Source organism: Vespa velutina, chromosome 6 (assembly GCF_912470025.1).
Source record: "Vespa velutina chromosome 6, iVesVel2.1, whole genome shotgun sequence".
Lineage (NCBI taxonomy): Eukaryota > Metazoa > Arthropoda > Insecta > Hymenoptera > Vespidae > Vespa > Vespa velutina.
This window is the reverse complement of record NC_062193.1, coordinates 3,228,242-3,240,739: the sequence shown is the minus strand read 5'-3', so window position 1 is coordinate 3,240,739 and position 12,498 is coordinate 3,228,242. Positions and strand designations below refer to the sequence as shown.

Here is a 12,498-nt window from a genome sequence, read left to right as displayed (position 1 = left end):
ACGAAGTTCGAGAAGAGAACTGATTCCGAATCGAGTGATTTGATTTCGGGTAGACGCGGAAAAGACATCCCCCGTTTTCCTACACTACGTCCTCTCTCTCTCTCTCTTTCTCTCTCTCTCTCTCCCTCTCTTTCTCTCTCTCTCTTCCAAGGGGTTGTGTCTCCGATCTGTCTACGCCCACATCGTGACGTCGAAAACAGTCCTGCGCGGCTTTTGATACTTAGGGGTTGTTTCCTACCACAGCTTGGTAGGCGGAGCTCGAATTCATTGGCGGCATGCACCCTTCTCGTATTTCCTCCACGGAAAGCTTGACTTCTTTGATGGACTTCTCTTCGTCTCTCGTTCATATAACACGTCCCAACACGATGTAAAATTTTTGATACATATTTGTAAGAAGTTTGAAAGAAAAAAAAACGTCCATTGCTATTATATTATAATAAAAATTAACAAAAACTCATAAAGAATAAGTATTATCTAATATAAGTATTACTAACTAATATAAGTATTATGATTTGTCGTAATAGATATTAATTTGTGATTACTTTAAGCTGAATAGAGAAAAGAAAAAATACATCAGTACTATTAATTTTCGATTGAAAATTAATATTAAAAGAAAAAAAAAATATGTGTAATTTGTAAAAAAATATATATTATATAGGTACCTTTATATTGTTGGTAATTTGTGATAAGATTGATAAGCCTTGAAGGGACTGCATTTTCGTCTTTGACATTTATCGCTCTCTTTAAAATATTCTGAGTTATTAAAATTTAAGAAAATAATTGATTAATAAATAATTGACCAATGAACGTTGTAATTGCATATAGTATTTATTGGTTTACTGTAGATATGCATGTGAACTGTTAATTGACGATGAATTTTTGTTCTTTTTGTAAAGACAATAAAAAAATATAATTCATAGTTTATAACGCGCTTAACATATAACGACGAATCGAATGATGTTACTTTAACATAAATATATAATCAGTTTGCAGCATTTTATTCTAAAAATATACGATATTACTTACTTCATATAGGCGGGAGCTCTTCCTTCAAAAAAATTAAAAAGACGAATAACCGTTAAAGAACAATGTAGTGCCCTCTATAGTCATTGTGTACTACGTAGAACATAAATCAAATTTGAAATATATTAATTTTCTCTTATTAAATTCATTTATAATATATACCTATAACAAGGCATTCTTTTTTTTTAATTGATATAAAAATTTTCTATAAAAACGATATATAAATTACGCTACAATTAATAAATTATAATGTATATATACGAGTATATTTGATGTAATTTACCATATCGATAAAGTTGCGAGTAAACGACCCGAAAACTATAAGCAATTTATTCTCTGCTATGTCGATAAAACAGTTTTATAATTATACAATAGAAAGTTAATCGAAAATAATAAATTTGTTTTTATCAATTGATAAAAACCTTTTAACATATTCCATTTCTATATAATATATTTAAATCAAAATTAATTATATATGTAACATTTTCTATTCTAACCGAACGATTAGAGAAAAATATAAATAAAATGTTTAAATACATAAACTGTATTTATAATAGTATTTTTTATTTTATTAGTAAGTATTACTATACTCTTTACATAGTTTATCGTTATCATGAATAACTGATAGAATTCTTAACTTAATACATTCACTCGTTCTCAATACACGCAGTATGTACCACTCGATAATTATGTACTCTCTTCTCATGACTATTCGTACGTACGACCCTCGACATTTTATAGAATAATGCTAACTCAACATATTACAAAATCTATTTACTAATGCATCCCCAAACTAAGTAAACTTACATGGAGGGCAAAGTTTCTGAAACCAGCTTCTTTTTAGAATGAATATATAAATCAAATGGATATTTATATTAAAAAATACTAATACACAAAAAATGTATATCTTATATTTTTAGCAATAATCTAAAAATAAGCTGAAACATTTGAAATAGCATATCCACTAAAGGAAGTAATCTATGTACTTATTATACAGCTCAAGGGGATTAAAGACACATTTTTACAATGTGCACACTATTGAAATGCGAGTTTATGAATAATAAAAGAGCATACAGTATTGTACTCTTTTATGGTTACATCTTAGGCTGCTTCAACGTTTTCATATTTGCAAAGTTGTATTCGATAACATATAGAGAGAATTACCATCAAAGAAAAATCATTCCATGTCCTTTAATTTCATTACACATTTGTCATTGGTACTTAAACTAAAAACTTCTATATTTACTTTATAAAGTGATAATGTATTGTCATTGATGTAACTGTATTGTTTAATCCATATTTACTTATTTACATTTAACTTTACCAAATTGTATAAACATCGGTTTTCTCAAATTCATGCATCACAATGGACATTTTAAGAAATAGTGAATATCACTAAGAAATATACATTAACACAATATCAATTATAATATACGTGTAAATTCAAACATTTAAAAAATTCTTTTAATGAAAATGAATTACTATTTTTCATTTATGTAATATTACATAATGTATATCATTATATACTCTACTTTTACAAGTACAGATTGCATAAAGAAGGAATATTTTGAAAAATTGTACAATTTGGTTTCGGTTAATTGTAAATAAATACAATTTATAAAAAGTAATAATACAATACAGCTACATTGATGCCAATTTAATGATCTATTCCGGTATAATCATCACCAGCAGCTTAGGTTAACATCGTAAACATTATCAAATGTGATAGACTGAAAATTCTACCCAAGGATTCTTTCCGATCCATTTTTTTTAATACTTATTATCAATGGTAATCTGTTCAAGTGAAAATCATAATTATGTATTTTATTTAATTATCATAGTCCAATTCCATCCACTACAGAAAAGAACGCAATATTAATAATAAATATTCTTTTGAAAATCAGACATAAAAAGGTCCTTTTTAGATTTATTAAGTATTTTAATATAAAATGAAATCATATTATAAAGTTGCAAATGGATATTTTATTTTAGAAAGTGGAAGAAACTGCATATCTATCTCTGTTACATTTTTCTGTGTTTAGTGAAAAACTAATTTGTAAATCTACTGATATTCGTGTGCTGTAATGAATTGAAAATTAACTTGCATAAAATGTATCACTTTAAATGATAATAAAATACAACTTTTTCTCTATAAATTCTGTGTAATTATTTAATCCGCGTTAATCTACAGGACAAAAATTTATCACATTACAATGATTTCTGTAAAAGATTATATCTTTTATAAATATTGATTTATATTTATATATAATTTTTAATTTCCTATATTCTAAATTTGTTCAAATAAAAAATTTAAACTCACTGAATACCTGTCAAAACAAGTTGTTATTTTATATTTTAATTATACTGAATTTATTTATTAATAAATAAAATTAATAAATTGAAATAATTGTATAGAAATAGAATATATTATTTCCTAAAGTTACGAACAGTCTAGCAATCTATTTTTTATTGCGATTAATAGAAAAGTGACATTTAATTAACATTTGAAGTGATACACCAACACACTTTACAATACCAAGCCTGTATATCTTTAAACTATTAAACATATCTAAATCAAGACATATATGATGTAATTTACAGCATCGATAAGTTAGAACTACAATAGATCATTTACATAACACTTGAATTTATGTAAGACATTGAAATATTATGCAGTCACACCAGAATCACATAGAAGGTGTTAGATCATATAAAAAGCATAAGAACGTTGAAACATTCATCAAAAGTACCGACTTCATACAATCCTACATCACATTATAAAAGTGTGTAGTACTTATAGAAAATATTTATACTTTCTCGTTATTTAAATTTTACACAATGAAAATGATAATTGATGCGTTTATATTTACTTTGGAAATCTAATTAATGCTTGTTATATGTACTCTCTAAAACCCCACTTCTCACTCTCTCTCTCTCTCTCTCTCTCTCTCTCTCTCTCTCTCTTTCTCTCCCCCTCTCTCTCTCTCTCTTTCTCTCTCTCTCTCTCTCTCTCTCTCTTAAGAAAAACTTTTGTCTGTTACGAGCATTCAAATATCTATAAACGTTCCCTTAACATAAAAAAAAGGATAAAGACTTCATATTTTAATTAAGATTGAATATTAGGTACAGTACTACTTATTATTGAAACTAACTGAATCAGATCGAATACCTATTGTTTAATGGCCCCGATATTAAATGAACTTAACAAATGTAATTTAGTAAGACACATATTATACGTTGCATATTAATTATTAAAGAAATATTTTATCAATTTTGATTCATATATTGTACACTTTATAAACTTCACCTTCCAGCTAATATTACCCTTTAATAGTTTAAAGATGGTTGCAATTTTGTAACTTACAATATTAAGTGGAACGTAATAATAAGTGGAACAGCTTTACTTGGATATCTTTAAAATCATCGATTTTTAAGTTTTTAAATATACAATGAATTGAGCAAGAGTGGAGCATAAACAAATGCTAATATTTTCGTGATTAATTTTCATTTACAAGATGCCACTTCACGGCCCGCAGTGGATCATATATACAGCATAATAGTATTATAATATTACAGTACAACGTCACTTTACTATGTTGCACTATAATAGCATTATAGTTCAACTGCACGCAGATAAAAACACACATTCATCTAGGACATTTATGTTACCTCAAAAGCCTGCTACGACGATACTATTTAATGCAAAATCATTTTTTATCCTTTATTGTACTTAAAGTTTGCTTGTACTTGTCCTAAATGCATTAAGTCATGCAGATATCATAGCTCTGTGCATTTTGTTATTTTCTGATGGCCAAATGTTTACTATATGCACGTGAAATAGTATATCACATGTAAATATCTTGGGGTAGTTATATATTTCTTTCTTTTTTATGTATGTCAATTGTACTTCTTTATGTATTTATCAAATTATGTATCATACCTAAAATCTAATATCCTTTAGAGAATATGCGCATATAAATCAACAGACATTAGCTGCCTTTATAAAAAAGGAACGATACAAAAAAATAAGGAAAAAAATTAAAGATAATGTTTTACTTTACTAGATACTAGAGTCAGTAGCAAATAGATAAGAGAGTAACTCAGCAAAATATAAGTCGTAATTTCTGCAGGTGATGGAGAAGCTCATATTTATTAATTAATATTTGAAATTAAAAGAAAAAAAAAATTTTCATATTTTTAGGATAAGATTTTGAGTTATAAAATTAAAAGGATGTAATTTTAATTCTTCCGCGATCATAAGTTAATAATGAATCAAAAAGAATTCTCTGTGTGTAGAGTCTATATTGTAACAAAATCATTTGACAATGTATAAGCAGAATTTATCGCACATGACTCCGCATACATATCAATCTCTATTTTAGAACAGACTCATACGACCAAAAATGTAGAAAGAATACGGTTTCGCAAAGCACAGTACATCACAATTCTCCTATGTAAAAGTAAGAGTGTCGTATAGTATACTGTGTTCATTGAGCCAGATGATGCAACTATCACATAGCACTATTAAATGCATTGTTGTCACATGTACGGTGCTGTTGCATTAATACAAAAAATGTTTACTCTGTCACTCTTAGCAACAAACTTCCCATTACAAAATTCTGCCATGTTCTTTCTATCCACTAATTATAGACAGTTGATGTATGAACGTCATCTCTTACACAAACATCAGTCAATAATTTATTCTGAGAAGTACCCTCTTCTTATACATGAAATAGCATCGCTAAGCAGGCATTCACACTTTTTCCACAACAGAAACTCCTTTTCTTTTAAAATCCTATAACAGACAAACAAACAGTCACCATGTTTTGGGCTTACCTCATTAACAAGAGTGTGATATTTTAAACTTGGCTTTAATAAATATGTAATGTGTATCCACTTTGATGGTGGCTGTACTAGTGGTAGTAGTGGTGGTAGTGGTTGTGAGAGTAGTTGCAGATATAATAGTTTCTACAGCAGAGTGTTTGTCGTTTGGTCTTGCACAAATATCAGGCAAGGATTACAGTTTATTCAGTCCTGCATCTCTTCTGGCATTTCATGTGGATTCAGAATACCCGGTACTGCCATTTGCTGTCGCCTTTTCTCTTCCTGAGCCAATCGTAAAGCTGTTTCTCTTTCTTCCAAATAAAGATCAGAATCATCTTCGCCAGTGTACTCCTAAAAAAAAAATTAAAAATTAACAAAACTTCTCTTTCGCGTTATTATTAGCTATTACAAAAACACCATCTTTTTGGTTAATACTTACTCTTATCTGTACAAGAAAATCTCTCAAATGCTCTTTGAATGCTGGGATGTCTTGATCAAGATTAAACAAACCTTGCACTGTTATTTTAATCTGATTATCAGTCAAATGTTGAAAAGCAGTCCTGAGTAACCTCGCTACAAATTCTTGAACATACAATGTATTATCAGGCACTGGTCCAAGTGGTACCTGTATTCTTCCCAACTCAACTAATGTAAACATGTATGCCAAAATTGTAGCGTGCATTGTAAGGCCTATAGAACAGTATTTATAAGAATATTTTAAAAGAATAAATACGTCATAAATAATTCATATATATATATATCTATAAAGACGTAATTTTACCTGCGGTATGCGATGTATCTGTTACTACACTAAATACATGTTGAAGAATATCTGTAAAATATGTTTGATAAAAGCTTTGTGCAGCTTGTTCATGCTGCTCAATGTTTCGTAAAAGCTGATACAAGATTTGCAATCCAGTATCTGCTACATTCCTCATTGTATGTTTAAAAGCCCAAATTATAGAATCAAGCACTAGCTTGAACTGTGCTGGTGGAATTGATAAAAATGCGGGGAAGCAATGATTATTCACTGCCTAAATGAAAAACAAAAATTAATGGTAATTATTTTGTGATGATATTGGATATCAATATAGATATTATGATATTATTATTATTATTATTACCTGTAGTAAGAGGAAGAAATTTGTTCTGTGTTCGGGAAATTCTTCAAAGTCTTTATTAATCATCTCTAAAGTGCATTCAAATACGGCATCAAATATTTTAGGTACTTCACTAGTGATATGAGCTTCCAATTTATTTACTATAGTAGCCATAGCACTGAGTACTTCTGGTTCTCTAGCACAATGAACATTTGTCTTTTGATAATCCAGTAATACTGCGTCCAATAATGGTGGTATAAAATTCTCTAATACCTAAAAAGTATTAGAATAAACAATAACATTAACGCGTTCTTCAAACGCACCTTTATGCACTATTGTACTAATTTTAAAGGTATCCATGTATATAAAAAATGATAATATCGTACCATTTGTGGATCAAGAGATTTGCTAACCCAATCTGAAATTAGTTTCAATGTTTCTTTTTTTACTACTCTCATACTCTTGATTAAAGGTTGTTTCATCACTGTCTCTCCATTCAAAGCTATTGCAGCACTTATATTCTCACTCATAACCTAAAATATTATTTTTTAAATCACTTTCTCTGAATTCGTTAAAATATCTTATATTACATGGTATATTAATACCTTATAAACATTCAACATATCCAGATATATTCTTCCTAATTGTATCACATATGGATGTCCTAGAGCTTTACAAGCTCTAACATTTGTTTTCAAAATACTAGCAAGTTGCTTAACTGCTTCAGGATCTTTCAACACATCAACATTCTGAAACAGATCCATATTTTATATAGTTAGCATATTTTACATGTGTTCTATTTAAAATTAATGAATATTTATTCGCAGGTTTATGTTATTACAATTGAACTCACTTTTGAAGCCTGGCATATAATATCATCCCAAACTTGATTGGGCAAAAGCATATATTTTTCTATTAATTGTTCTTGAACTAATGTATCTGTTTGAGCACTTATCATATATCCAACAGCTTCATAAAATGTATGTACCTATATAACATAAATGAATATAAATGTAATACAATTTCTGATTTTTTTTCATTAATAATTTCCATAAAATCTTTAAACTAAAACTTTACCTGCTGTGTCTGAAGATCACAAATGATGCTACTAATTGTTGAAAGAATTTCTTCAATAAATGGCAATGCTTCACCGACCTGTGTTGTAACAAAATGTCGCCTGCATTTTAAAGCTATCTTAATGAATGTGTCACAGGCCATATCCTGTACTCCATCATGGGTCTCTAAAATAAATATTAAATGATATTAATAAATTTTTGCATTTACTCATGTATATTTAAATAGTTAATAGTAAAAATTGGTAATGAAAAATTAACAATATATAGTTTAAAGCTTATAATGCGTTACCTACCATGCATAAATTCAAAAAGTTTATTGACAACAGTTTTCAAAAATTTCCAATGAGCTCTAAGAAATCTTGGATATTGTCCAACAACATACATAATATTACTGGCAATTATAGCTTTGTTGTCTTTACCCTTTTTTTGCTCACATAATCCAAGTAAATCTTTAATTACAGTTACTAAAAATCTTTTTTCATCTTCTTCATGCATTGCACCAGAGATACTACCTATTGCCCAGCATAGCTATCCAAAGAGAAAATATTAGATAAAATTGACGAAGTGATAACTGTAACGAATATTACAAAAAAAAAATTAAAAAATAAATACCGTGTTGAGATTCTTCCAAGACCATTCTGAACCATTAACTTGATTCTGAAGTTTTTCTGTCATAACACGTTCAGTATCCACATAGTCCAAATGAGTAAGATATACAAGAGTTTCTCTCATATTTTTATACAAATTAATAGAATCAGTGTCTTTCATGAATTCTCGTACAACTTCACCATGTTCATTTTCAACCACCAAAACTTCTTCAGGTTTAGCCATTCTACTGATCATTATATATCTGATTTTAGTCAAAACTGGACAGTAGAAGACTCTTCTGTGTGAAATTGTCATATTCTTTGACATAAAAGGTGAAGGTGCCACAAATGGATGATCTTTATATAAATCAGCTAATAAACCATTCCAATACTCTAAACAAATCTTGAATATTTCAACTTCTTCAACCTCTGAGATTAACACAAGATAATGCAAGGCTTTCAATAATGTTTCATTTAATTGCTTCTTTTCTATTAATTGACCATGCTCTTTTAAAAAAGTACAAAGAAACATTGCTAAATTTTGTATAAAATTTTGTTCTTGATTTTGTCCAACTGCATATGCTTCTTTTATGTTAGTTTCAAGTGGAAGCATTTGTTCTAACTGTTGCATCGTATTTATGAATAATGCAACAAATATGTCATCATAATTCGTTACTGTCACAGCAGCAATTTCTGTGAGGCAGTTAAGTGTAATATTTCTGAATATTGGTACATTTAGAAACTGAAAAATGAAACATATATGTAATACATATATAAATAATACCACGTAGAAACTAGAAATATATAACATAAATTATATACCTTAAATATTAGAGTATTTATCAGTTTAGTTTCAAAAATATATCCAAGTGGTATCCAATTCAAAAACCTTAATAACGTTTCCAGAGTAACAGCTACTAATGGTACATTCTGTGAATTATCCATTACAAACAGGCAAAGTTGAAAAATTTGTGAAAATTCACTACACATTGTATCCTTCAAATGTTTAGCTTTTGTTTGTGTCAGTTGACCACTAGAAAAGTCAAATACTTCTTCTGAGAGAAGTTTGAGAATTGCCATGTTATTTTGACAGAGGCTTTCATTTGTTTTACTTGCTCCAACAATGTCACTAATGAAAGATTCCCAATTCTTTGGCCATTCTCGTTTTAATACCTACAAATCAACAATAAATTAATTTATAATTCATAATCTTTGATTATTTGTAATAATAGTTAATATGCATTATACTGCATTACCTGCACTAAGATCATATTCAATTTATTGAGGTAAACTTTAGAAGTATCCATTGTCTCTGGATCACTACTTGTTTTTATAATGAGGCCTACAATATATTTCTTTATACCCTCACATTGATTTCTAGGTAGTACTTTCCACCGTGTCTTAATAACTTGCTCCAAGATTTGTAAGGCATAATATTTTGTTTGCTGATTCTGTAGAAATGATGAAATAGAATGATATATAAATAACAAATACATAATAAAAACTCCTCCTGATTTATCTCATAAACAATATATTCTTTTGGCATAAAATGGGATTCAAAACAGTAAACTTGTAAATATTTGTTTAAATTGTTACACAAATTAGGAATTTTACTATCCATTCTTCTAATTTTAATATTACATGAATTATTGGATTTATTTAAACTTTCAATGTTTTTTCTTTTATTAATGAAACACAAATTGATATCAGAAGGAGTTTTATTATCAATTTATATTAGAAAAAAAAAGAAAGAAAAAATTAAGTAAACATTTTACTACTCTTCTACTACTCTTGAATTCTACAACTTTAAAATAAAAAATTCATAAATATTGACTTCCACAGTGGCAACAAACCATATATGACATGTAAAATATTTTACTTCATAAAATATAAAATATTCAATACATTAAACATTTGCATATAAATATGAAAATACTATATGTTATTATATTATAATTTACAACTTTTTGTGAAATTTGAGTAATAAAAAATAATACATTAAAGTTTGCTGCTATTGTATTCTACACTATTATATATTTTGTAAATACTGAATTTGATTTCTTGAGTCTTGTTTCTCTGCAATTATCCCCTTTTGTACTGTTCAACTGAATTATACCTATACAGCATCTACAATATATATAGACATGAATTTTTAATAAATATCTGTCTATATTTCAAACCATTACAATAAGCAATTTCTAAATTTTTTATATAAAATCCCAAATAATAATTTTTAATGATGTTAACTATATTTTACATACTACTATATAGGAATAATTTTATACGAGTTGAATTATACTTCTTTGATAAGAATACTGCAATATGTATATCATTAAACATATCGTTCTTGCATTGCAATACTATTATAGTTTTATTTGAAATATATATTATCTTATAAATATATATGTACATATACCTCCGTTTTAATATACCACAATCAAAATTACCTGAGAATACTCTAGAATGGTATCTACGCGAGTCCATGCGTTTGGATGTTCCTTAAGGGTAGTTAATACCTCCTGGGCAACCCTTTGTTGCTCCCCTATTCCAGTGTACATACATCCTACTATATTATCAAGAAGCGTTATATCTAACTTCTGGTTAAAGTCCAATAGCTTGGACGCTTGCTCTGCCAAAGTTGCCATTCCGTACTACAAATTTTCTTCCTTTCATACACTTTATCTAAACACAACAAATATTTTTTTATATAATTACATGCAACTCTGTGCACATAAAGTAAGAATAACATAGATATATTTCAGTAAATTTATGAATAAATGTAAGCAGCGAATGATTTTCTCTAACTGGCCAGTTATACGATACATGATGAAAAATGAAAACATTTTTACGATTTATAACATATATTAAAATTACATTTATAGTAAGAATGTGTCACAAATTAAATGCAAAGAAGAAAATCATTCCTAACTTCTGCGAGGGAGGTCACCGCACTGCGACCGTCCAACCTAACCTACATTTGACAATCTCAAACAAATTTTGTCGTTCGTAAAAGGAGTAAACAAACAATTTAATTGATCAAATTCGTGATAGAAATGATGATATAATAGAATAAAAAATATCTTTAGAGAAAACATTGAAAATCTGCGGCGTTTCGGTCGCCCGGGCCCAATTTTCCCCGCTGCGTCGTTGTTCATAGATCGAAGTCAAAAGTGTCGTTTTAAACCTACATCAATGACTCTCATACGCAGATTCTCAATTCGGCGGTATAAAACACACGTTCCGCACTGGTAATCACGACCTTTTCGTGCAAATCACAAGCACAAAAGGATTAAACACACCGCTGCTGATTCCCGCGCGCGAACAATTTTGTTCTTCGTTTCACACACTCGCCGTTCCTCACCGCCTTTTTATCATTTCTTCTCTGTCCCACACAGCACCCCCTACCTCCGAACACCCCTCCCCTCTCGCGCTCTTTCTCTCGCACTATACTCTCTCGCTTCGTTCGTTCGCACGTCTTTCTCTCTCTCTCGCTCTCTCTTTCTCTCGCTCTCTCTCTCTCGCTCATTCCTCATCCGTTTTTGCTACATTTGCGATGTTCATCAACGAGGAAAGGTGGCATTCATCGTTGAAGGTATCCGATCGTCCACGCGAAACCTTAAACTCATCGTACCTTCGTTTCATGAATTCCAAAACGGAGTACACTCCTTTTTTCACTCACTCATAGCGAGAAACAAGAAAAACGGCCACACTGCGTTGTCGCCGAAACCCAACCTCAAGATTTTCGAAAATAACAAGATGGCCGAAAAGTATGCGCGACCATTGCGGAGCAACGAAAAACATGATTGGTTTCATCGAATCTTGCCAACCAATCACGTAACAGATAAACAACATTCTGAGCGACAACATAATGATGTCACGTGACTTTAT

General features: G+C 29.4%; 1 protein-coding gene across 4 annotated transcripts; it reads right to left on the bottom strand.

Annotated features, from left to right (window-relative positions):
- Positions 1–1,566: 1,566 nt before the first annotated feature.
- LOC124950204 (exportin-1) lies at positions 1,567–12,388 on the bottom strand. Of its 4 annotated transcripts, XR_007101287.1 has the most exons (15): positions 11,799–12,362; positions 11,058–11,292; positions 9,867–10,061; positions 9,433–9,783; positions 8,636–9,352; positions 8,317–8,551; positions 8,025–8,188; positions 7,801–7,935; positions 7,553–7,696; positions 7,334–7,480; positions 6,972–7,220; positions 6,629–6,881; positions 6,287–6,537; positions 5,921–6,198; positions 1,567–5,818 (listed from the first exon to the last, which is right to left on the bottom strand). XR_007101287.1 is itself a non-coding variant. In XM_047496631.1 (14 exons), the coding sequence occupies exons 2-14, from the start codon at positions 11,253–11,255 to the stop codon at positions 6,052–6,054; spliced, it is 3,186 nt and encodes a 1,061-aa protein (XP_047352587.1). In that variant the 5' UTR covers positions 11,256–11,292; positions 12,242–12,388; the 3' UTR covers positions 1,567–6,051. The 4 variants fall into 4 exon arrangements, 3 of the variants coding, with proteins under 3 accessions (XP_047352587.1, XP_047352586.1, XP_047352588.1); XM_047496631.1 differs by having other exon boundaries at positions 1,567–6,198; positions 12,242–12,388; XM_047496630.1 differs by having other exon boundaries at positions 1,567–6,198.
- Between the last annotated feature and the right edge of the window lie 110 nt (positions 12,389–12,498).

Bases quoted from the DNA above. Each gene is read 5' to 3' on its own strand.
- LOC124950204 (XM_047496631.1), bottom strand. From the start codon at position 11,255: ATGGCAACTTTGGCAGAGCAAGCGTCCAAGCTATTGGACTTTAACCAG. The intron at 7,936-8,024 runs GTAAAGTTTTAG...TATGTTATATAG, and splicing joins GTGATCTTCAGACACAGCAG to GTACATACATTTTATGAAGC. The intron at 6,199-6,286 runs GTAAGTATTAAC...TTTTTTTTTTAG, and splicing joins ATTTTCTTGTACAGATAAGA to GAGTACACTGGCGAAGATGA.